Source organism: Bos grunniens, chromosome 11 (assembly GCF_055505025.1).
Source record: "Bos grunniens cultivar Pamir isolate PY7600 chromosome 11, Bosgru_T2T1.0, whole genome shotgun sequence".
Classification (NCBI taxonomy): domain Eukaryota; kingdom Metazoa; phylum Chordata; class Mammalia; order Artiodactyla; family Bovidae; genus Bos; species Bos grunniens.
This window is the reverse complement of record NC_141175.1, coordinates 96,629,075-96,655,705: the sequence shown is the minus strand read 5'-3', so window position 1 is coordinate 96,655,705 and position 26,631 is coordinate 96,629,075. Positions and strand designations below refer to the sequence as shown.

The 26,631-nt window shown below is 41.9% G+C and overlaps 2 protein-coding genes across 15 annotated transcripts in view; one reads left to right on the top strand and one right to left on the bottom strand.

The window, feature by feature from the left end:
• The first annotated feature begins 6,201 nt into the window (after positions 1-6,201).
• NAT8 (N-acetyltransferase 8 (putative)) lies at positions 6,202-7,935 on the top strand. Its single transcript, XM_086327633.1, is given in 3 exon segments — positions 6,202-6,268; positions 7,059-7,745; positions 7,747-7,935. Coding segments are annotated over 2 exon segments (705 nt in total). The 5' UTR covers positions 6,202-6,268; positions 7,059-7,100; the 3' UTR covers positions 7,807-7,935.
• A 732-nt stretch (positions 7,936-8,667) lies between these two features.
• ALMS1 (ALMS1 centrosome and basal body associated protein) overlaps positions 8,668-26,631 on the bottom strand; it is a 186,938-nt gene continuing 168,974 nt past the window's right edge. For 6 of the 14 annotated variants that reach the window (XM_086327622.1, XM_086327623.1, XM_086327624.1 and 3 more), the window contains 8 exons: positions 21,155-21,272; positions 18,917-19,120; positions 18,247-18,476; positions 17,341-17,524; positions 13,278-13,341; positions 10,234-10,333; positions 9,289-9,465; positions 8,668-9,021 (listed from right to left, as the gene is read on the bottom strand). In XM_086327622.1, coding sequence (XP_086183748.1) covers positions 8,977-9,021; positions 9,289-9,465; positions 10,234-10,333; positions 13,278-13,341; positions 17,341-17,524; positions 18,247-18,476; positions 18,917-19,120; positions 21,155-21,272 — 1,122 coding nt within the window. In that variant the 3' untranslated portion in view covers positions 8,668-8,976. Of the gene's footprint in view, positions 9,022-9,288; positions 9,466-10,233; positions 10,334-13,277; positions 13,342-17,340; positions 17,525-18,246; positions 18,477-18,916; positions 19,121-21,154; positions 21,273-23,477; positions 23,539-26,631 lie in introns of all 14 variants that reach the window. The other 8 variants (XR_015137291.1, XR_015137296.1, XM_086327626.1 and 5 more) reach the window with 2 other exon arrangements.

Sequence of the window (26,631 nt, the reverse complement as noted above, 5' to 3'; positions counted from 1 at the left end):
CATCACCGTTCCAAGCCTCCTGGTTCCAAGTTTTTGTGTGCAAGAATTCATTTAATTATCACAGCATCATATGAAGTAGATTACTCCCATTAAAAGGTTGTACAAATAATAATGTGCGCAAGGTCACACAGCTAAAAATCATGTGTTATAAATGGTTTGGGATTTTTTTTTTTCATATTTTGTCTTAAAATATGGTTGTGTCAGTCAAGATAGAGTAGGTTACAGGCCATATGTTCATGTTTTGCTAAGTTTGCTTGTTCTTAGTCTTTTCTATGCATGGGCAAACACTTCTGAAATATTTGAAAGTAAATTGCAGCCCTTGGGGCACTTCACCCCCCATTGTATTTAGTTGTCATGTCTCTCTCAATTATTTTTTAATTGAAGGAAGAATTGCTTTACAGAATTTTGTTGGTTTCTGTCATATCAACAGTCATGTCTCTTTTAAAGGCTCCTTTAATCTAGAACTATTTTTTTTTTAAAGGTGATGTTGACAGTTTTTGAAGAGTACCCCAGATGTCTTTCAGAATTTCAGAATGAGTTTGTTCGTGATTCAAGTCAGTTTAAATATTTTGGAGAATGATACGTAGATTTTGTGTCCTTCCAATTTTACATCATTGGGAGGCACATAGCGTCACCTGGCCTCATCACTGGTGGTACAGTTTGGTCACTTCGTTAAGGTGGTACCCCAGACTTCTCCAATATGAAGGCATCTTTTCTCCTGAAGCTTAGGGAGAAGTCAAAGCTGCCCTAAAGCTCAAAGTGCCTGTAGCCAGGATTAAAACTCCAAGTGACCCCTGATTCTGTGCTCCTAATGACTCCACACAGCCATCACTATCAAACATGTTCTTTGTAAAAGTGAAACTTCACATATATAATTCTATTTTTATATATTAACATTGCTTTCAATTGTTCATTTTGCTTTTGCAAGTAAATCTCTGTACACGTCTTTTTCTGTAGGATAGCTTCCCTGAAGTGGAATTACTGGGGAAGAGGATATGAATTTTTAATACCAGAAAGGTGCCACTTCACACTTGTAATAGCAGTGCACAAGTGTGCCAATCTCAGGAGACTCACCAACAATGCCTTTAAACTTCTCAACATTTTCGCCATTTTGAAATGTCAGACTACTGGTGAAGCTGAACTATGTTTATTTGTTATGAAGTGTTTTATAAGGGTTTATACCTGTAACTATATAGATTTTTTTTTTAACTCTATGAGCCTTTGGGTGAAGAAGGAAAAAGAAGTAATGCCATTTCCTGGGAAAAAAGTTAATGTAAGGTCCACAAGCTTTTTCTCTTAAGAAAGTTGGGCCAATTTAGGAATAATGTTCTCTTTCTTCTTAAGTTAACCAGTTTGCTTCAGAGCTTAAACGCTTCCCCAGCAAAAGCAACCAGTGATTATAGGGCCTTTGGTGCTGGAAGAGAAGGGATGCAGTGTGGCAGGCCACCCTCAGTTGGCTCCTTGGTCAAGGGTTACAGGGTTATTAAGGGATACTAAGGCTGTTAGCTAGCTGTCGCTAGGATAACATGAGGAAAGGGGGCTCTGTCACCCAGGCAATCGTTGCTCCCCATCTCCCCCGTCTTGGGAACAAGGAAAGCTGCCACGAGTGGCAGAATCTTTAATCCCCTGCCCTTCTCCCCACCTCACACGGGAAAACCACAAGAACGCACCTAAGCACTGCGCCTTCTTTTTAGAAGGAGCCCTGGGGCTCGCAGACTTTTTCAGGCCACCTGCTGCAATTCTCATTTTCGCTTTTTCCTTTGATGACCTTTCTGCTTGTCTGGAAACCTGGAACCTGTGCTAGGGCTGCGGCTGCTTCTCTGCACCTGGTTTTGTTTTGCTGACTGCTGTGCTATCTGCACTCCGTGTTACAAAACTGAGTAAAGCACAGCTCTCTAGGTGATTGGTCTCAGGATGAGCCAAGTTTGTATTGTTTTCATAATCCTCTGTGCCAGTTATCTGCCATTGTTCCCTCCAGCTCACTCTTCATCCTTCTCCACTCTTCTCTCTGCCCTGGAGGCTGACTTCCCATGTACGTCCTCCCTTCCCCTTGGCTTCTGCTTGGGTTTGGCCAGTGTGTGGGGTGGAGAGGCTAGCAGGAGGATGAGGCCAAAGGTATTTCTTTTCCTGGCCCCTCACTGCAAGGATCCCTAGGCTGGCTTTGGCTTTGGACCTCTCAGGGTGGTCCTTGCTACTCAACTTCTGGGTCAGGGTCCTGTCCCCTCACCCTCCTGCCTCACTTCAGGCCTCTTGAGCATTAACATACCTGGTTCCCCTTTACCCACCCACACCTTCATAATTAGGCCCTTTGGTGATCTATATAAAATGAGCTTGGGTTATCCTAGTTTGAGTGTTGGGGCCTGATAATGCCTCCCTTTCGCTAAAAGGTTAGATTAGCAGTATTTCTATAGAGCTGGATCATTGTTCCAGTATTTCTGAACATCTTGCCAAGGAGTGACCTATCGGACCACTTTCTTTCCTCTTGAAACAATTTGCTGTTACTTCCTCTCACTCATGTCCTTTAAGTTATGAGTGCTCAGTGGGAATCCAGGGCACTGACCTGAGGCTGGCTTACTGGGAACCCTGATGAAGAGATCAGGGGAGATGATGTTCTTTCCAGGACAATTTCCTCCTCTGAGACTTCCAAAACATGACACCACTTGATTGTCTGACTTCCAGTTCATTGACCCAATTCTGGGCTTAGCTGGTCTAACAGGCAAGTGTTCTTCATAAATGCAAGCATAGGGTTTCATTGACATGCTGCTCTCAAGTCCCACAACTCTGAGAATAACAGTGATTTCAAAAATATAACTACCTATTATAATCAGGTTCCTATGGGTAATAGAAAAATTAAATAATTTATCAGGTCACTAGTAACTGTTTAACTGTTAATAAGTTAGCAGTTTTTAGCAAGTAACAAATTAACAGCAATATAAGTGCTGGATGAGAAGTGCAAAGTCTTCAAAGGAGGGAGCGGATACAAGATCCATCTGGTTGTCAGGGGTCAGAAATCTTGATGGAGGAGGTAGCACTGAGCTCGACCTTGACCCTGTCACATACTGGATCTGGGTCAGTATGGCCTGAACGTAGGCGCGTGATGAGGCTTAGAGGTGAATCTTGCATCCCAGCAGACAGCTGTTTCTGTTGGCATACAGAGCTTTATACTAATTAATAATTCAAACACTTGTCAGATACCTGTCTTTTGGGGTCAGCATGTGGTACTGAAAAAGCAAAATGTTCAGGCCTTCGAGTCAAAACTGCCAAGGCTTGGGTGCCACTCTCTTGGGTAGGAGATCTCAGGCTTGTGAGCCTCGGTTTCACATTTGTAAAATGGAAGCAATATGAGCCTTAGCTCTTAGATGATTGTGAATGTCAAATAGTACAGCACAGGAAAAGTGCTTTCTCACAGAGCCAGGTATCTAATATCTCAGCAAGTGACAGCTGTCTGTGTGTACCAGGCATAATACTGAGGCATACAGTAGAGTAAGACTCACTGCTGCCGGGGGAGTAAAACTTAGCACAGCAGTTTGGCAGCGCCTCCAGCTGTTAAAGTGGAGTTACCATATGACCCAGCAATTGCACTCCTGGATATATACCAGAGGAACTGAAAACACGTGTTGAAACAACCACTTGTGCAGAATATTCACAGCAACACTATTCACAACAGCCAGAATGTGGAAACAAGTGTCCACCAGCGGATGACTGGATAAACAAATGGTCTATCCTATCCATGGAACATTATTCAGCCATAAAAAGCAATGAAGTACTGATGCCTGCTAGGACATGGGTGAACTTTGAGAACCAAAGTGAAAGAAGCTAAAGATAAAAGTTCACATATCGTGTGATTCCATTTAAATGAAACATCCAGAATAGGTACGTCCAAAGAGACAGCAGGCTAGTGGTTGCCAGGGGTGCAAGAGGGGTGGAAATGGAGTGACTACCCACTGAATAAGGGGTTTCATTCTGGGGTGATGAAAATGCTTCAGAACAAGACCGAAGTGGTGGTTATACAACATTGTGAATGTCCTAAGTACCACTGAGTTGTACAAATGTGAATGGTTAATTGAAAATACTAGAATAACACACCTGCCTTACCTTCAGGAATTCACAATCTTTGATGGGTCTGTTTAGACTGACTCTCAAGAGTTGGCTGAAGTACATTTGCAGCAATATAAATGGACCTAGAGAATATCGTGCTAAGTGAAGAAAGTCAGAGAAGGATAAATACCATATGAGACCGCTGGTATGTGTATCTAAAATAGGACACAAATGAACTCATCCACAGAACAGAAACAGAATCAGACTTGGAGAATAAACTGTGGTTGCTATGCGGGAGAGGGAGGCAGTGGGGATTTGGAATTAGCAGGTGCAAGTTATTATACACAGAATGGATAAACAACAAGGTCCTACCGTATAGCACAGGGAACTGTATTCAATATCCGGTGATAAACCACAATGGAGAATAGGAAGAAGAATGTATATATATGTATAACTGAGTCACTTTGCTGTGCAGCAGAAATTAACACACTCTAATTCAATAAATGTTTTTAAAAAAGGAGTTGGCTGAGGCAGAGACAGGTAGATTCCCAGGCCTGTTTCATCATTTGAAAGCAGGGTCAAGAGCCTGCAATGTGCTGGTTTCCAGACCGGTATCTCTTACACAGAGAATTACCCATAATTCCTCTACCCAGACATAAATGCTGCCAATGTTTGGTGTAACCATTCAAGACTTTTCTTTCTGCATGCTTGTGAATATAAATTATTAGTTATATTTTTTCAAAAATGAATGAAAACATAGTTTTATCATCTTTTATAGCTTGACAATTATATTCTGACAATTATTTTTCATGTCAATAAATCCTCATGATCATCATTGATGACTCAGGAAGGTTAAAAAGCCTAAATGTAAACCAAGGTCACTGGGTTGAGGAAGCCACAGAAGTTGGTGAGAATACAGGAAAGAGAGGGTAGGGACAGACAGGGCTTCTGGCCCCTCAGCTTGACCACTAGGATCTGATTGTTTAATATTAGAGACTCATGAGGGTTACTCAGCTATACTCTGGAGCCTTCTATTCTCTTTTGGTTCCTTGTTCAAATTTTGCTTAACATTGAAATGTTATAAATGGCACCTTTGCGGTGATCTCTTTCACAAGTCTGGTCTCTGGAGCATCCTCCTAGTTGCTCTTGCCAGAAATCTAGCTGTCATCTCTGACCCCTTCTTCATCCTCAGATTAGCATTAACTTGTCATTTCTGTTCCCCAAAGATACTTCCAAGAGGGCCAGTTTCCATCCATGGCCCCATTCTGGTCCAAGTTACTGCTTTCTCTTGTAGGATCCCCACTAGCCTAGATGGCTCCTTTGTGAACAAAGAACAAGGCACCCCCTCAACACTGACACAACCTGCTGGACACACAGCTCAGTGGGCAGTGACACCTTTGAGCAAAATAAGAAAAAGATGCCTTTTCCTTTGGTCAGACTCAGCTCTGTGCCAGGGCTCGTGGATTGTAGTTCCCGCAAGCCTTCCTTGACAAGGTGATCTTGTAAAGTGAGCACCTGCGTATCTGTATCCAGAGGCCCTTCTGCTTGGACCGCTGCACTAGCCTCTGGGGGGCAGGGGGATATAGACTTCTATTCCGGGTCCTTTCAGTCCATTTTCCACAGGTCACCAGAATCACACACACATATCACACAACTCACCGCTACCTCTGGTTATGTTACGCCCCAGCTAAAAGAACAGCAGCGGGCTCCTGATGTTCTTAAAACAGAGCCCAAACTTTGTAACCTGGATGATATGCCCTGCATGGCCTCACCCAGCTGTGAAGGACCTTATGTACTGATCCAGCAGAACTGGACTCTGGCCTGTGATGACAGAGTGCAGGGTGAGGGGCGAATGCTCCAGGGTCATTGCAGGTGTACGGTGGGGCCAAGCATGGACATCAGAGAGCACCAAGGTGCCAGGTGAACTGCCATGGTTGGGGGTGTAGGCCAGCCACAAGGGCAAGGACCCCTGAGCTGTTCCAAACCCTGCGTGACCCCTCCAGGCTAATTCCCCAGAGTTCAGAGAACCAAGAATGGGCTTCGTGCTCTATCATGGCCCAGCCCCTTGAGCTTGGGCTTTATGATTAACAAATATTCAGAAGCCAGCCAATGAGGACCCGGGCCCCAGAAGTAGGACAGGCCCTGCAGTCTCTCCTGGATGCCAGTCGGATGCTGAGGACAGAGGCCAGGCAGAGGCTGCCCTGGACACTCCAGGTTCTTGTGACAGCAGGTGAGAGGACATGGGTGGAAGGACTGCTCTCAGGTGTGGCCTGGAGCTCCAGACTCGCCTGGCCTTCAAGGCTGGACTGCTTTTGGCGTTACGCCTCATGCCCCCTCAGCAGCCTGAGAATCTGCAATCAAGGGGGAAGGAACATTTGCTGTTTCCAACTGCTTGGAAACACAGGCTTCCCTCAGTGTATGGGCCCTGAGAGAGGGACCAAGAGGAGGACGCATGCGTGGCTGCTGCAGGGAGCGCCAGTGTATGGAGAAACTGAGACGAGGGCTAGGGAACGGGGAAAGACGGGAGGACACTTTACAATCAGAGCTTTGTTTATGCTATTTCATTAAACCCTCTGAACAACTTCTGAAGGCAGATTCTTAGGGATTATATAACATGCCCAAGATCATGCATGAAGCCATGATCAAATGCAGGTCTTTCGGACTCTACACCTTCTCCCAGTCGCTGTGGCCTACTTCCTCTTGGGTAGAAGCAGAGACACATCTTTGAGCAGGGTCTCCCTGGTTCTGCTAAGTGGGCCACTCACATGGCTTCCTCTTTCTGCCCCAGGGCTGCTGGGCAAGCATAAAGGGGCACCTAGGTCTTTCCTGGTGGCTCAGATGGTAAAGCAATGCAGGAGACCTGGGTTCAATCCCTGGGTTGGGAAGATCCCCTGGAGAAGGAAATGGCAACCCACTCCAGTATCCTTGCCTGGAGAATCCCATGGACAGAGGATCGATAGGCTACAGTCCATGGGGCCGCAGAGTAGGACACGACTGAGCGACTTCACTTTCACTTTCAGGTCTCTCTTGAACTTCGAGATCCAGACAACCAGAAGTCTTCTATGGCTCCTTATCACATCCGCAAATACCAGGATAATGACCGCAAATGGGTCATAGACTTGTTCTCTAAGGCGATGGCTGAGCACATTCCTACCACCTTCCGCCACATCCTGAAGCTGCCCCAAACCCTTGTGCTCTTGCTTGGGGGACCCCTTGCCCTATTCCTAGTCTCTGGCTCCTGGGTCCTGGCCTTCGTGGCCAGCCTCGCCCTCTTTGCTGCCCTGAGGTTCCTTGCCAAATACCCCTGGAAGCAGTTTAAAGTCATGTCTTTGCACACAGACTTGTCTGACATCACTAAATCTTACTTCAGTGAGAGTGGCTCCTGCTTCTGGGTGGCTGAGTCTAAGGGACAGGTGGTAGGCATAGTGGGAGCACTGCCTGTTAAGAAACCCATCCTGCAGAAGAAGCAGTTGGAGCTGCTTCACCTATGTGTGGCCCCTGAGCACCAAGGTCAAGGGATAGCCAAAGCCCTGGTCAGGACTCTCCTCACATTTGCACGAGACCAGGGCTATGGTGAAGTGGTCCTTACCACCAGCTTGCTGCAGCACTCTGCCCAGGCCCTTTACCAGCACCTTGGCTTCCAGAAGATGAGCCAGTTTTTCTTATCCACAAGCTGGAGGCTAATTTCTATCTCTCAAATTTCAATTTACCTACTGCCTCCCCTCTGCTCAGGTCTCTCAGGCACTGGAGCAGGGAGGGGGCCTGTGATCTGTTTTCTAGCAGATTAGTCAGGAGGAATCTTCTCTGCTGCAGAAACAGGCAGCCCCTGAAGTCTCAGTGTGATGGCAGGGTAAAAGCTTATTGCTTGTTCGCGCAGGCACTGGTGGTGGGGTGGCCCTGCTCCATTCAGTCTTTTGGGATTGCTACTGTTTCATTTATCTAATGCCAACAGATTGTTGCGTGAAAAACTACCACAAAACAATAATAAACCTTTTTCTTTGGCTCATGAGTCTGTGGGTCAGCAGCTTAGGCTGGGTTTCCCCTTTGGTGTCCAGGTGTCATGCTGGGGACCCTCCCCACTTTCAGTGAACAGAAATGCAAAATCATATGAAGAGGGCGTGGAGAAGGCGTGTGAGAAGAATCCACATGAGAAGGACTGGGGCCAATGATGCCGTCAATCTGTCATGGTCCCCAAGGTCTCTGCTGAACGGGAGAAGGCAGCCAGTGACAGGACTAGACCTAGAAGTGGCACCACCTGCGGCTCACTGGCCAGGACCAGGTCGTGATTTAAATCCAGCTACTGTTGTCTCCTGAGCTGTGCCTCTAAAAGCTAGCGGCCCTGAGGGAAGTTGGAGTGAGGCTAGGATGTGGCTCTGGACCCAAGGTGCCTGTGTCTGCCGAGTCTCTCTGGCTACTCAATGGCTACCTAAGCAGACACTGTCTCCACAGAATCAACAAAAGGGCTCTCACTACATTACATGGCATTTCTAAAGAAAGACCACATTTTATCTAACAGCCCATTTCCCTTGACTGGCACTTTTAGACTGAAGTCTCCCACACACCCCTGGAAACACTGCATAGCTCCTGGCACCTCTCCAGATGGAAAATAAAAAACCTTCTGCTGCTTGCTTTACTATGAGTCATCAGAAGTTATTTATTTTCTATAAAAACACATACAAAAAGGGACTTACTCTTGGCTAGAAGTAAGGTAGTATCATTGTAACAAATATCCTTGTGGGTAAGGCCACTGTGGAGAAAGTACTGCTCCTAAACCATTAATAATCTTAGTCATTCTACCCAAGACTCTTTAGAAGGTAACTATTTCTACATTACACATGGACGACAAGCTTTATTAAACCAGACTCATAAAAGTAAGGATTATGTTCCTCCAAGCTGATAAAATATAATTCCAAGGCGCTGAGGAAAATACTCTTTATTTCAGTCCCAAGGAACTTTTCTCCCCAAGAGTTGATTGGTCACTTTCTGTAGAAGAAAAGAAAGGGAAGAAAGAAGTTAGATATTCTTGCCATCAGAGGCAGACAGCCACTCCTCACCCTAGATGTGCTGCTGAAGAGACCAGTGTGGTTCTCCCAAACCTTATCTTTCCCAGCTTCAGAAGATATGGTAATTATAGTAAAAAAATACTTCCTCAAGTGTTTAGGAAAGACCATCTACAGTCTGTTATAGTCTACACAGAAACATTACATTAATATAATCCTAACAGACTAATCCGTCCGTCAGTTCACACACAGCGCAAGGAGAAGCCTGGCCTCGGGACGCTGGCGCACCACCCGCGGCGCAGCAGCGCCCGCGCCTCGCACTTGAGCGAGCCCAGCCCGAGCCGCGGCGCACGCTCCAGGAGCAGCTCTCCAATCCCACACGGGTCTCGCACGAACTCGTCTCTCGGTTCCTGACTTTCAGAGTCCTCTGAGGGTGAAACAAGGGGGTTGGGAAAGAAATGAGAACACCTGAAGGACCTAGACCTTCAGGTCCATCTGCTTTCTCAAGGAATTAATTGGCAGCAAGTCCCCTGGCCTGTGAGGTTCTGGGACTTGTAGCACCATTGATTCTACTGGGGCTATGGGTAGGAAATGGTGGTGGCGTCAAAGCCCCGCGTCCCCAAACTACCGACTTGTATGCTACACTTGGACATTTTCCAATTTATCTGAAAAGCTCTAATGGTATATGATTTACCTATAAGGGACATAAAACTACCATTTGGGACTCAAATGAAAGCCCAACAATTCTGAAGGATGTGGGGATTTCCAGCATGGCATGTAAACGGACACCTAAGCATGAAATTCGGTTTCACTCCGAATGTGTCTGGAAGGTGACTTATTTATCTACTGAATAATTTTAAAAAATTAAAAAAAAATTTTTTTTTTGGCCACACCACGCAGCATGCGTGATCTTGGTCCCCAACCAGGGATTGAACCTGTGCCCCTACAGTGGGAGCACAGAGTCTCAAACACACTGGACCTCTAGGGAAGCCCCTGAAAGGAGCCGTTTTTAGATTTGCCTTTTTAGATCTTCAGATTTGAAATCTAGTTACAGATGCTTTTGTCTTCTAAATTTCAGTGGTGGTACATGTATTTATTAGCTTAAGTTCACTCTCCAAATTCGGCTAATTCAAACAGGTCTCGATTTCTCTTTCCCCTGGTCAACCTCATCAATCCTGCTCTAGGACCGACTGACCTTTTTATACAGCTGGGCTCGCAGCCGGTACGACTTATATTCTGATCTCCTCTTTTCTTCTTCTCTCTTTTTCTGTACTTCAGGAAGCTGTTCATAAATCCTTAGAAATGGTACCAGTGGAAAGATAGAAAGCAGTGAGGTTACTGAGCACAGAGGCACACAATCACTTCTCCCCACATCTCCTAAGCTCTGCCACTCTCTAGGCACTCAGTCCCTCAGACAGGCTGTGGGCCTGTTGTGGGCCCAGCTTCCTGTTAGACACTTGGACATAAAGAACCCTGGCCTAGGGTGTTCAAGATCTGGGAAGAGACACAGATAAACAAAAACATAATAAAATCCTGATGATAGTGGTCACTTCTGGGAAAGGAGTGGAATAAAGGGTGCAGATGGACTTCTTGGCACTCTATATGCACAAATGTATGGTTTCAATATAACGACTACGTAATACTACCATACTTCTAAAGATGAAAAATAATGCAAAAAAGTACAATGGGTCATATCTACAAAATGCTCCGCAGGGTTATAGGAAATGGAAAAAACTTATTCTGACGGAAGGAGGTCAATGAAGACGAAAAGGAATAAGTTTGAGGTGGGTCTTGAAGAAGTTAGGAGTAGAAAGGAGATGGGAGGAGAAGGGAGTGTTGGTAAGAATGGAGTCAAGGTTTCATGGAGACAGTGCAGGGGAAACAGATGGGGTGAAGGTCTCGTAGTCAAGTGAAAATCTTGGGCTCTGTCCATCACGGATTGGATGCCACTGATTTTAAAGAACCATGTTTTGAGGAACAGGATCAAAGATACATTTGATATATACACTTTAATTGGAAATAATCTAAATTTCCAACAAGAAAACAAATAAATTATGGACTATAATAAAATTATTACAAAGCACGAAATGTTTTAAATAGCTTTTACAATATGGGAAAACATTTACAATACTCACAATATAGTGTTAAGCAAAATAAAACAAGCTACAAACTTTTGTATATAGTATGATCAACCATTTGGGGAAAAAGAAGTATTGCATTGGCCAAAAAGTTCCTTCAGTTTTAAAGTGAGAATAAAAGACACGCTTTTCATTTTCACTAAGAACTTTGTTGAACAGTGTATTCACTGTTTTGTTCTACGATCTTCTGCCATTTTCCAGGCAACTTCATAATTCCATCCTCCCAAAACTTTATCTTTTTGAGCAAAGAACTGTTTCAGGTGCCTTTCACAGTCTTCCAGGGAATTGAGAAATTTTCCATTAATTTTATAAAGACCAGAATAAATGTAAATCTGAAGGTGCAATGTCTGGGGAAAACGGCAGATGAATCAAAACTTCCCAGCCAAACTGTAACAGTTATTTCTTGGTCAACAAAGAAACATGCGGTCTTGTGTTATTCTGATGAAAGATTATGTGTTTTGTGTTGACTGATTCAACAGAATTAGTCTGACTCAATTTTCCGCGAGTGTTGCTTTCAGTTGGTCTAACTGGGAGCAGCACTTGTTGGAATTAATTGTTTGGTTTTCGAGAAGCAGTTCACAGTAAAGGACTCCCTTCCGATCCCACCATATATACAACATCACCTTCTTTGGATGAAGATTGGACTTTGGTGTGGTTGGTGGTTCATTTTGCTTGCCCCATGATCACTTCCTTTCCATATTATAGTACAGTATCCACTTTTGATCACCCATCACAATTTGTTTTAAAAAACAGAATGTTTTTGTTATGTTTAATAGAGAATCACATGCAGAAATATGGTCAAGGAGGTTTTTTTCACTTAACTTATGTGGAACCTAAACATCAAAGTGATTAACATAACCAAGCTGGTGCAAATGGTTTTTAAAGACTCAACATTTGATTTGGATATACTGAATACATTGGCTGTCTCTGCTGAGGTATAATGTTGATTGTTCTCAATGTCTCAATTTGATCAAGATCAACTTCAACTGATCAATCCCATCACCTGTGGAACTTCCAGCAAGAAATCTCCAGCATGAAATGAAACTTTGTAAACTACTTTTGATACATTCGATAAGTCACAGCACCTTCTCCATATATTGCACAAATCTTTTTCTGCACTTCAGCTGTGTTTTTATCCCTTTTGAAATAATAAAGTATAATATACTGAAAATTTACTTTTTCTTCCATCTTCAATATTAAAATGGATACACAAAAATTCACCAATTTTGATAAGTTTTAAAATGCATTCTGATATGACAGACAGTTGTCACAATACAACCTAACAAAACTGTTTTGAAAGAAGTTAAAGACAAGTAAGTGCTGCTAGAGCCATCTTCTGGAAAATACTGAATTTTTGCCAACCCACTATATGCATCTATGTAAACACAAATACTTTTTTTAAAAGACTACAAATGGTGGCAGTGTACACATGATTCTGAAACTTTATTTCAAGTTTCAAACTTTATTTAGCTACAAGCCTAATGTGTTGTATCTATCTCTTATTATATTGGATACAATTCCTAGAAAAAGAGCCCCAAATAAATATTTACTTTTATTTCAAAATATTTTTATTTATATTTAAGTTTCTAACAAAAACAAGCCTGACTAAAACATAAAAATTCATGACTGCTGCTGCTGCTAAGTCACTTCAGTCGTGTCCGACTCTGTGTGACCCCGTAGACGGCAGCCCACCAGGCTCCCCCGTCCCTGGGATTCTCCAGGCAAGAACACTGGAGTGGGTTGCCATTTCCTTCTCCAATGCATGAAAGTGAAAAGAGAAAGTGAAGTCACTCAGTTGTCTCTGACTCTAGCGACCCCATGGACGGCAGCCTACCAGGCTCCTCCGTCCATGGGATTTTCCAGGCAAGAGTACTGGAGTGGGGTGTACACTCTTTGTATTTTTTATATATGAGGCATCCATACCATGATCTGCTAATTTTCATTTCCATTTTAGAACCATAAGTGAGAAACTGTTTTTATAGCTAATTTGCTCATAATGTTGTAACTAGAGCATAATGCCTTTATTCTGGGCCAAGCTATAGCTCCTGACCATTCGGGGCCTGATTTATACTTTTATAGTTACTTATTCTTTTGGCCTTACCGTTTAGACCTCTGAATCATTTCCTTCTTTCCAACAGGCCTTTTCTTTTGGGCTGCCAGGAAGCCTAAGCAAGAGAAGAGATTTCTTTAGTGGATTGTGCCATTTTTTCTTTGAAGTGAAGTATAGTTGATTTACAGTATTATGTAAGTTTAAGGTGTACAACATAGTTATTCACAATTTTTAAAAACTATACCCTGTTTATAGTTATAAAATATTGGCTCTATCCTCTGTGCTATACAATACCTTCCTGTAGCTTGCTTATGTCTGAATCCCCAGTCCCTATCTTGACCCTCTCCTCTTCCCTTTCCCCACTAGTATAACCACTAGTTTGTTCTCAATATCTGTGAGTCTGTTTCTTTTTTCTTATATTCTTTAGTTTGTTGTATTTTTTAGATTCCATATACAAGTGATATAATACAGTATTTGTCTGACTTAATTCACTAAGCATAATAACCTCCAGATTACTCCATGCTGTTCCAAATGGCAAAATTTGATTCATTTTTATGGTTGAGTATCAAGTGGTATCACCAAACCACACCTAAAAACTGTGGACCTGTTTCCATACCAGACCCTGAGAGCTGGACATTTGACCTGATTTATCTCTGTGTTCATTTCAAAAGCACCTGGCATTTGGCAGAGATGTTTTGCAGCTGTGCTTTGGGAGATACATGTTTTGAGAGATATATAGTGGTCAACTGCCCCAAACCATTTCTGACTTGACCACAAGAACAAGCCTGCGTGGATGCAACCTGGAAGTGTTCAAAAGTGACTTTTGCTTCATGCTAAGGTCTCTGTCCAAAGGGGGCATTTATACTCGTCTAGGCATAAAGTTCCAAAGAATAGCAAGGAGAGATAAGAAAGCCTTCCTCATGATCAGTGCAAAGAAATAGAGGAAAACAATAGAGTGGGAAAGACTAGAGATCTCTTTGAGAAAAGTAGAGATACTAAGGGAACCTTTCATGCAAAGATGGGCTCAATAAAGTACAGAAATGGTATGGAACTGACAGAAGCAGAAGATATTAAGAAGAGGTGGCAAGAATACACAGAAGAACTGTACAAAAAAGACCTTCATGACCCAGTTAATCACGATGGTGTGATCACTCACCTAGAGCCAGACATCCTGGAGCGTGAAGTCAAGTGGGCCTTAGAAACCATCACTACGAACAAAGCTAGTGGAGGGGATGGAATTCCACTTGAGCTCTTTCAAATCCTAAAAGATGATGCTGTGAAAGTGCTGCAACTCAATATGTCAAGAAATTCGGAAAACTCAGCAGTGGCCACAGGACTGGAAAAGGTCAATTTTCATTCCAATCCTAAAGAAAGCCAATGCCAAAGAATGCTCAAACTACTGCACAATTGCACTCATCTCACATGCTAGTAAAGTAATGCTCAAAATTTTCCAAGCCAGGCTTCAGCAATATGTGAACCGTGAACTTCCAGATGTTCAAGCTGGTTTTAGAAAAGGCAGAGGAACCAGAGATCAAATAGCCAACATCCACTGGATCATCGAAAAAGAGAGTTCCAGAAAAACATCTACTTCTGCTTTATTGACTATGCCAAAGCCTTTGACTGTGTGGATCACAATAAACTGGAAAATTCTGAAAGAGATGGGAATACCAAACCACGTGACCTGCCTCTTGAGAAACCTGTATGCAGGTCAGGAAGCAATAGTTAGAACTGGACATAGAACAGACTGGTTCCAAATAGGAAAAGGAGTACGTCAAGGCTGTATATTGTCACCCTGCTTATTTAACTTATATGCAGAGTACATCATGAGAAACGCTGGGCTGGAGGAAGCACAAGCTGGAATCAAGATTGCTGGGAGAAATATCAATAACCTCAGATATGCAGATGACACCACCCTTATGGCAGAAAGTGAAGAGGAACTAAAGAGCCTCTTGATGAAAGTGAAAGAGGAGGGAAAAATTTGGCTTAAAGCTCAACATTCAGAAAACTAAGATCATGGCATCTGGTCCCATCACTTCATGGCAAATAGATGGGGAAACAGTGGAAACAGTGGCTGACTTTAATTTTGGGGGCTCCAAAATCACTGTGGATGGTGACTGCAGCCATGAATTTAAAAGACACTTACTCCTTGGAAGGAAAAAAATTATGACCAACCTAGACAGCATATTAAAAAGCAGAGACATTACTTTGCCAACAAAGGTCTGTCTAGTCAAAGCTATGGTTTTTCCAGTGGTCGTGTATGGATGTGAGAGTTGGACTATAAAGCTGTGCGCCAAAGAATTGTTGCTTTTGAACTGTGGTGTTGGAGAAGACTCTTGAGAGTCTATTGGACTGCAAGAAGATCCAACCAGTCCATCCTAAAGCAGATTAGTCCTGGGTGTTCATTGGAAGGACTGATGTTGAAGCTGAAACTCCAATACTTTGGCCACCTGATGTGAAGAGCTGACTCATTGGAAAAGATCCTGATGGTAGGAGGGATTGAGGGCAGGAGGAGAAGGGGACAACAGAGGAGGAGACGGTTGGATGGCATCACTGACTCAATGCACACGAGTGTGGGAAGACTGTGGGAGCTGATGATGGACAGGGAGGTCTGGCGTGCTGCGGTTCATGGGGTCGCAAAGAGTTGGACAGGATGGAGCGACTGAACTGAACTGAGGCACAATCTTTACCATGTGCAAAGGACCATGGAGGACTGTGCATGCCCTGGCTGCCCCTGAAAATCTCCGCCCCTTTCCTCAAGCCCTAATCAACCTATCTGCCTCCTAATCCTCAATTCCCTTACTCCGCTTCTCTTTAGAACACGAGCTCTACTGGGACTTCCCTGGCAGCCCAGTGGTTAAGACTTCACCTTCCAGTGCAGGGGGTGAAGTTCAGTCTCCGGTTGGGGAGCTAAGATCCCACATGCCTCTCGGCCAAAAACCAAAACATAAAACAGAAGCAATATTGTAATGAATTCAATAAAGATTTTAAAAATGGTTCACATTACAAAAATCTTTAAAGGAAAAAACAAACAAAAACATGAGCTCTCCATTCTCCATTCCATGATCAGCTAATGTTCTGCTATGCTGAGCCTGGTCTCATTCAATTGACAACTGTGACTCTGGGCAAAGGATCCATTGAGGGGATCCTGACCCTTAGGGGATTGGTAACAGAGGACTGTGTCTTAAGAAGGAAGAATGTGTTGCTCAGGAACTGAGAGGGAGCAGCTAGGGCTTTGTGCCCCTACCCTGAGCTGGCAGTGCAGGCTGGTGAGCAACGGCAAAGCCAGGGTTAGACGATGATGACTATGACAGCGGCCTAAGGCTCCTGAAGACACAATGCTGTGGCACAGACTAAGCAGTGAGAATTGAAACACTGACCTGTTTACAGGTAAGGCAGTGATGAAAGCATTAGGGAGTACTTTACAGTGTTCACAGCTTTCGCATATTATTTTATTGAGATATTACATCTAGCATAATTGTTACGAGCACAGAGTCTAGCACCAGCCCACCTGGGTTCAAATCCGTTTGGGCAAGGTACTTAATCTCTCTTTGCCTCAGTTTTCTTATTTGTGAAACAGGGATATTAATAGTATCCACCCCATAGAAGTGTTATAAACATTAAATAAGAATAATGTCTGAGCAAAACACAAGAGCTCTGTAAGTATTTATTATTACCCTTTGAGGGAAGCAAGCCCCGTCAAAACATTATACTTTTGGAACTAACTTGTTCATGGTGACAGAGCTGGTTTTTAAAAACATTATTCTCAGGAATTCCCTGGTGGTACAGTAGTTAGGACTCCACATTTTCACTGCCGGGGACCTGGGTTCAATCCGTGGTCAGGGAACTAAGATTCTGCAAGCTAAGTGCCCATTCTCACTGCACACTCTCATTTTTAAGATGTAGTGACAGGGCAAGATTAACTGTGCTTTTCTGGATCATGGAAGTGCTGAGAGCTTAATTAGGCAGGTTCTGTTATGTAAGGAGATTTGAGCCTCAACAAGCAAAAAGTCACTTTCTGAACTGTAACTGGCCTGGCATTGAGCAGTGCTGCCTTGCATGAAGCAGACCTTGCCCTCTCTACCAAGTAACAGGAGAGTGAACAGGCAGAGCGTACCTCTCTTACGGAGCAGGTGCACGGGGTCCCGGTAGCCCTGCCAGTCCTGCACGGTGTTGAACAGTGCCTCCCGCTCACCCTGTAACATATTCTGCAGCTTCCTCTCCTGGACTATTAACTTCAGGCGCTTTATCCGCTCCCCAGAGCGGGAGATGAAGTCCGGTCTGTGAAGCTGAAGTGATTCCTGAGGAGAAGAAAAAGCCCCCCAACCTCATATTAATGATGCAGTCTTTTCTCCAAAGGCCTACAAAAACAGTACCTGCCCAGCAGGTTTGGAAAGCCTATTTGTAACTTACAGAAAATACCTAGAGCTGAAGGATGATCGAACAACTCCCTGAGTAGGAGAATTCCAGTAGGAAAATCAGAGGGATCAAAGAAATGCCTTTGGAATAAATCAAGAACTAAGATTACGGCAATTACAACTCTCCCCAATGTGGATGGGATAAAGTTTGGCTCACTGTGCGATTTTAAATTTCCCTTCAAAGAAATACATCATTAAATAACATTTTCTTTGGGTCCCAAGTATTTATAAAAAAGAGACTTGGTGCCTTTTAAACCCTGTGCTAAGTAGAAATAGGAGTTATATAAATGGAGGAACAAACATAAGCCTGATGCAAACATCAGGCCTCTACTACACTCCCCGTGCAGGTATCTATCTACAAAACCCAATGAGTAGCTACACAACATCTTCGCTTCTATTGCCTTGCCCCTCTCAGATACTGAGGGTGATATGTGATTTATACTACTAATAGTAAGGCAGCCTTTGATTAATGAGTGTGAGAACAGATGAACTGTGGAAGTGCCCGAAACAAGGGTCACATGACTATACTTCAGAATGCCAAGTCACAGGTTTACCCTTTCTTCCTCCCTAAACATACAGCTAAAATTAATTCAACCTTACTGTACCTGGAGGGTTGCTCTCACAAATGGCTTCAGCGGCTCTTTGCCTGGGCCAGCTAGAGAACTGTGGCTGTCCATGTGCTGTCCCTGCCAGTTCTGTTCCCGCAGTGGCTCCCTCCAAGGTTTGGTGTTGGTTATTGGTGCAAACCAGGAGACACCAGGGCCATGAAGCTTGGGCATATTTTCCTTCTTAGGACCAGACTTCATATTTTCCACAGGAACAAACCATGAAACTCCTATAGGAGATATTTTTAAGAAAGAAAAAAGATTTTTCATTTTTCTCATCAGAAACATATGCATAATATAGGCTCTCAGGGAATCAGCTGTCAGGGGCCAGCAAAATGCCCTAGAGTCTGCTTAGTGCAGGTATATAGACTCTAACTGCAGCATTAAATACAGTCAGCCCTCTGTATACACGCATGCAGAATCCTTGCATTTGGGGGACAGTGCTAGGTCATTTTATATAAAAGACCTGAGCATCCATAGCCTTTGGTATTCAGGAGGGGTTCTCAATCCAAGCCCCTCCAGATATAGAGAGATGACTGTACTTTGAAAATGTGCCAAGGCGGTGCTGAGTGGTCAACATTAAGTTGTTTAGAAATGAAGAATCCTAGTGTTGCAAGAGAACAGAAATTCACAAGTTTTTCTACTAAGAAAGCAGGACTTAGAAACTGACCTTCACAGCAGGTCTTCTTGTTCTTCTTTAACTTTTTGTCCCCAAGATAACTGGTAAGGAGCCTCTTCTCTTCTATTTTTTCTTCTGACCAAGAAGTCACATCACTGTCCTCTTCTACTCTAGCCTCACTAGAACTTGGAGTTGGGAAAGTCATTCCAACATCTCGAGTGTTTTTTCTGACACCACTCACAATCTCCAAGTTACCTGAGGGTGAAGATCACAGACCTCTCTGAGAAAAGCCTTGAGATTTAGTTGGCAGATGCATTTAAGTCAGTAAATGAAAACTTAAAAAAAAAAATTTAATCATTTATTTTCTATTCTGCAAAGAAAAAGTATTGAGATCTATAATCTTCATAACTACATCTGGTAAAATAGGGAATTCCCGAGTGGGCCAGTGGTTAGGGTTCAATGCTTCCACAACAGTGGGCACGGGTTTGATTCCTGGTCAAGGAACTAAGATCCCACATGCTGTGCAGTGTGGCCAAAAGAAAAAGTAAATAAATAAATCTGGTAAAATATTCAAAACAATCATCGGGACACATTTTTAACAAGTATCATCATGTAAAAATATTTGTTGAAGACAGTGCTCTGAATGAGTATAAGCAAAAAGACAATGCAAGCAGAGTTGAAAGGTGATATAAACCGTTTTGGAATCACATTATTTGATTTACTACATCAAGCGTCTTCAAAGTTTTATTGTAATTTCAAATATGTGAGTTATCTTATTTTTAAGAACAAATTTGAGTTGTATTTTCTCTTATTGCCATCAGAAAGAATCCTAAACTATGATAAGTGATATACATCTTTTTCTTATTATGATGTCTGCATAAAGAATGGTAGTTTCACTGCTGCCTAAACTATTACCACTAGAGTTAAGTTTTTTTTTTATTCCACTTCAGTAAATTAAAAAAATTTTAAGGTTTCCGAACCGCAGGCTACTGACTCCTCTTGGGTGGGGTAAAAGGCTTTGAGAGAGAGAAGAGAAGGAAGATGAAGGTAGAGAGATGGAGATGTGTGTGTCTGTGGGAGGAGTTCACTTCTGTCAGTTTAGATATTAGAGGGAAAGAACTACTAATATGGATTCACTGGGAAAAAGATTTCAGTTCTGATCCCAAGTAAGAAGGACAGTAAATGCAGTCAACCAAGGTAAGGAAGAGGTTAACAGATGTAAAGACATGACTTGAAGGGAAAAATAATCAAGAGGCAGGTTTACTTCTGTTTTATAAAATCAAAAGATATAGGAAGTCATAAAGTGAAAGCCTCCTTCCCATTCCTGTTCTCCATTAAGTTTATAACCCTGTGATTCCAGAGAATTTTTGCACACATTCAAGCAATTCTCTTCATTTTTCAAATACATGTAGTAGCATGCTACATACAATTCTGTACTTTGCTTTTTTTTTTAATTATGTATCTTGGGGATCTTGACACATTAGTAGCAAAAGCTTCTTCATACTATGTAGGACTTCATTATGTTAGTCACTCAGTTGCGTCCGACTCTTTTGCAACCCCATGGACTGTAGCCCACCAGGCTCCTTGGTCCATGGGATTCTCCAGACAAGAATACTGGAGGGGGTTATCATTTCCTTCTCCAAAGACTTCATTATATGGATATACAATAATTTATTTAACAATTTAGCTACTGATGGACATCTAAGTTGATTTTACTTTAATGCTTATAATAAAACAATACTTCAGAGGTTAATTCTGTCATTAACTATTTGTCATTTTATACATTTGCACCACATATCTATAGGCTAAACTCCAAAAGTAAAAGTGTTGGGTCAAAGTAATTTTGATAGGAACTGCCAAGTTGTTAGTCATAAGGGTTGCACTCCCAACTTATACACCTCCTACAATGTACCTATTTCCATACATGCCTGCCCACAAACTTGCTATCAAATTTAAATTTTTGTCTGATAGGTGACAAATGGCATTTGAGTATATATTTTTTGTTAATTAAAAAAATTTACTTATGTATTTCTTTTTGGCTGTGCCAAGTTTTAATTGTGGTGAGCCAGCTCAATAGCTGCCCTGCAGCACGTGGGATCTCAGATCCCCGGGCAGTGATCGAACCCATGTTCCCTGCACTGCAAGGCAGATTCTTAACCGCTGGACCACCAGAGAATATACTTGAGTACATTTTTAATCTTCATTTCTTTTATTGTGAGTGAGGTGAGTGTCCTATCACAGGTTTAAGAGCTACTTATGTTAATATTTCAATGAAAATGTTTAATTTACCTGCTTGTACGCCCTTATTTAACATATGTGCATTTTGCTTGTTGCAAAGGGTAGAGTTCGAGCTCCAGAAACTACTGGTAGAAGATGAAACAGAGTCAGAAGAGACATGGTCCGTCACCTGGAAAAACAAAAGAGATCCTGTTATCACTACTTGTGGTCAAAGGCATAGTTACCTACAGAATAAGAAAATATACAAGTTACCAAGAGCCCTTTCCAATCCAGTTCAAATGGCTGAGATGACATTGCCAGGAAGCTTGCAGCAATGTGAACACACTACTCCATATTTTGTGATAGAGAGGTGGACGCTGTAGTTAGATAAGGGCTCAAGCTGTTTCAAGAAGCTAAGACAAGACTGGGTGTGTTCCCAGGGCTTGAAAACACTCTGAAGAGGGTGCTAGACAAAGATTAGCCTGGTGTGAGAATGAAATTCTGAAGTGACACTACCACAAAACTGGTAAGAAAGAGGGCAGAGGATAACTAAAGAGGCTGAGTGGTGAACTGCAGAGAGTGCTTTCCAATAAGATCCAACTTAGGCGTTTATTCAAGAATAAATGCCCAAAAGCTTAAAGGCCCTATGAGAAGTCCTGGATGTGAGGAATATTGCAGAAAGCACTTAAATATTTGAGCCCCAAAGGTTTTTTAGTTATATTCAGAGCAAGTAGAGCAATGAAGGGAGCTGATGGTGGAATGTTTGTGAATGACAAAGATTACCAAAATATAGTAAAAAAATTTTGATATAAAATGGTATTTCTTAAAACTGGTTCATCAGAACACTCTCCTGAGAAAGGGTCCTAACCCAGAACAATGAATTGGATGTTGTAAGTGAGGGGTCTGGGCATCCACATTTTGAATAAATGCCAGGTGCTTGTCTGATTAAGGACGTTTGGTAGAGTAAATTGAAGCCCAAGTCAGGAAAGGAAACAGAGCATCTCCTTCCCTGAGCTAGATAAACTATATTTCAGGATCTTCAGGGAACTTGCAACAGATCCTGCAGCAGAGGAACTATGTTAAATGTCTGGAGACAGGAAATTAATTTTTAAAAAGAATAGCATAGCAAACTGCAGGCTTTAAAAATGATGACCTGTATAATTCCAGAATGGATAACAAATTTGATTATTTGCAAGTATATGCAGGTTAAAAAAAAACAGATCAGCAAATTTTAGCCAAGATTCACTAAAGCAGGCAGAATAAAACCCTGCCAGGTTAGCCTTTTTTTTCCTGGTAGATATGGTCATTTAACTGGTAGACCAGAAATATATAGCAGAGAACTAATTTGAATAAAACAACAAAAATTCTCATAGCATACTTGAGGGCAAGATGGAGTTACAGGGGCTGAAGGATAAGCTGATGGAACCAGCTTTCCCATATAAAACATCCAGAAGGGACTAAAGGGCTGTCAGGATCCCTAATAATAACAGGAATGATAGGCCAAATCAAACAAGGGATAATTGTAAAGCCTTATGCATCAGACAGGAAGAATGGCAATAACTTTGATACAGTAGAAAAGCCGTGAGTCTGGAGTCCAAATACCTAAACCAGTCTCAGATCTTCCCTTTACTAGCTGTCTCTTCTTGAGCAAGCCATAATCTCTGTTGCCAGTTTCCCCATGTAGAAAAGGGAACAGCTGCATTCCTGAAACTATGCAAGTGTTACAAAGAACAAATGACTTAGATGCAAAAAATGTAAAAAGCTAATATAAAATTAGGAGACAAAGATCATGTTAAACCAATATGTATGAAAGTGTGGTGAGGAAGATTTGACTGACTGGTAATACACTATAATTTTTCTGCAGCTGTTTTTTAAAAAAGGGGAGAATAATTTACACACTAAAATGGACTTCCAATATTAATTGTCAAATACAAAAAGCAAAGTTTGCTGCCACTTTTGTGAAAAGGGAAGAAAATATATGCAATATATAGTTACTTGCTTTTATGTATAAAATACCTGTGAAATAAAAGAACCCAGATTGGAAAGGAAGAAGTAAAATTTTTATTTGCAGATGACATGATGCTATCTGTAGAAAATACTAAGGAATCTACAAAGTATTAAAACAAATTAAAAAGTTTAGCCAGATTGTGGAATATAAGGTCAAGAAGATAAAAAATCAATTGTATGTCTATATTCTTGTCAATTGTATTTCTATATCCTGCTGCTGCTAAGTCACTTCAGTCGTGTCTGACTCTGTGTGACCCCATAGACGGCAGCCCACCAGGCTCCCCCGTCCCTGGGATTCTCCAGGCAAGAACACTGGAGTGGGTTGCCATTTCCTTCTCCAATGCATGAAAGTGAAAAGTGAAAGTGAGGTTGCTCAGTCATGTCTGACCTTTAGCATGGACTGCAGCCTACCAGGCTCCTCTGTCCATGGGATTCCAGCAAGGTGCAATCTGAAAATAAAATTAAGGAAACAAACTCCATTCACAGTAGCATCAACAAGAATGAAATATCAGCAAATAAATTTAACAACAGAAGTGCAAGACTTGTACAATGAAAACTATAAAACTTTGGTGGGAGAAATTAAAGGCCTAAATAAGTTGTGAGATATTTCATGTATGTGGAATGGACAAAAGATTTGAATAGATATTTTACCAAAGAAGATGTAAGAGTGGCCAATAAACATATGAAAAGATTTCAACACTATCAGTCATGAAGGAAACAAACTAAAGTCACGGTGTGACACCACTTTACACCCACTAGGATGGCTATCACCAAAAAGATGTGCAGTGCTAAGTGCTGACAGGGAAGCAGAGAAACTGGAACCTTCACAAGCTGCTGCTGAGAATGCAAAATGATACAGCTACTTTGGAAAACATTTTGGGATTTTTCTTAAAAACTAAACATAAACTTACCATATGACCCAGCAATTCCACTCCTAGGTATATACTCAAAAGAAATGAGTCCACATAAAAATTTTTGTGTCTACACAAAAACTTCTACACAAATATTTGTAGCAGTATTATTCATATTATCCGCCCCCAATCAAACAATGCAAATGTCCAACTGGCCATCAGACAAACAAAATGTGGTAGAGCCACACAATACTAATCAGCAATAAAAAGGAGTACTGATACATACTGTAAGGTGAATCCTGAAAATATCCGTAAGAAGCTAGATACAAAAGACTAGCTATTACGTAATTCCATTTATATGAAATATGCAGAAAAAAGGAATATGGGAGTTTGTCTTGGGCTGGGAATGTGAATTGGTTATAAACAGGTATGAGACTTGTCTGGGTGACAGAAGTGTTCTAAAGCTGAATTGTGGTGATGACTGCACAGCTCCGTAAACTTACTTCAATAAAGCTGTTTAAAAATTTAAAGATATGCAAGAACTAGTAATACTGAGTAACTCTGAAAAGATGGGTGCTTGGGGAACAGGAGAGGGAAGAGACTTTATCAAATACTTAATGTATTTTAAATTTTGTACCATGTGATTGTATTATCAGTTTAAAAAATGAGAATAAATTAAACAAAAATAAGGAAGTGTGGCAATAAAGGTTTAATGGCTTTGATGAGTCAATAGGAGTAAAGCATATGTTAGGCCATAGAAGTGTTCTAGTTTACAGAAAGTGAAAATTGAAGTTGCAGAGTCGTGTCCGACTCTGCAACCCCATGGACTGTAGCTACCAGGCTCCTCCATCCGTGGGATTTTCCAGGCAAGAGTACTGGAGTGGGTTGCCATTTCCTTCTCCACAGGATCTTCCCAATCCAGGGATCGAACTCGGGTCTCCCGCATTGCAGGCAGATGCTTTACCCGTTTAGTTTACAGAGAGGAGGATGATAAATCTGCTGTCACTATCTGAGGCACACCATATGTAATTCAAAGCGACATGTTTAAATACAGGATATCAACAAATAGACCCAGAAGCTGCCAACTTAGGAAAGTGGAGTAGAAAGGATGACCTGTGAGAACTGCTTCAATGAGTGAAGACCTGAGAGAAAAACACTTCAGGGAAGGAAGTGGGGACCTGAGAAGTAGATTAGATCTCTTTCCTGTGCCTTCAGAGAGAACTGGGAACAGAGCCAGGAAATCTAACACAGGCAGATTTTGGATCTTTTTAAATTTTCAAAACCTTTGCCAACTGGTGCCTAGACAAATGAAATGAGATGCCAATGAGCAGTGAGTGAGTGGTGGAGCTGTGGAAGCAGAGGCTGGAGCACCTTATGGGGCAGAGGCAGCAAAGTGTGGATGGTCCTTCCCAAGAACGAGTCTGAGGACCTCCTGCACTTCCAAAGTACACGACTGGGCATGGTATGCACCGCTGGGTGTGAAAGAACAAGTGTTTACATCTGATTAAATGAGGAGTCTTGGTATGTGTGTCTGCTTCCACTTAAATCTTTCTGATTAAGTTCAGTCCTGTCTGTAAAAAGGTAAACATTTAAAAATAGAAAATAGTCTAAAAATAAATTCTTGCTCAACAAGATTTATCTAGTTAACTCTCTAGCGTGGTAAAAATCAAAAGGCTAGACAAAAACAAGTGTTTTCAAGGATGTGGAGAAATGAGAACCTTCACATATTGATGTTTAGAATGCAAAATGGTAACAATACTTTGCATAACAATCTGGTAGTCAGTCCTTCAGAGGGTTAAATATAGACTTACCATATGACCCAGAGTCTATCCACTCGTAGGCATATGCCCCAAAGAAATATAAGCTATGTCCACATAAAAACTTGTATATGGATGTTCACAGCAGCTCTGTTGATAGTAGCCCCACAGTGGAAGAAATCTAAATGTCCATTAACTAATGAACAGTTAAGTGAAATATGTATACTCATACAATGGAATATTATTTGGTCATACAAAGGAATGAATACATGCTACACTATAGATGAACTTTGAAAATATTAAGTGAAAGAAGCCAGTCACAAAAGATCACATATTATGTCCATTTACACGAAATATTTAAAATAAAGAACTCTAGAGAGAGAGGAAAAAAAAGCAGATTAGTAACATAGCCAGGGAAGGGGCAGGAAGTTGGAAGAAGTGACTGCTAATGTGTATATGGTAGGTATTGAAAACACCTTAAAATTGGGATGATGGTTGCACAGCTCTGTATATACTAAAACCCACTGAACTGTACACTTAAAATAGGTGAATTTTATGGCGTGTGAAACATCTCAAGAAAGCTATAAAATGTGTATATTTGTGTACGCAAACTGAAATACAAGCAGTTTATGAATAAAGATTTATCTTTATTTGGAGAAAAATTGCTGCTCATGCTTGGTGGTCTTGTATCTCCTGTTACTGAATCAGGGCTACAAGAACAAAGGAAGGTACCAACAGTGTCATCTTCATATAACAGTGAACAGTCCTAACAAATGTGGGCACTGAATACTGTACATATGGCAGCACTGTATACACACTATGGCTAGAGCTAAGTGCAAACTGTGAGAATGATGCAGTCATGCCATGCTGACTTCCTCAAACAAGAATCACAATTCGAAGCCTTGCACTGTGTCTGACAATCTGTGCTGAGGAC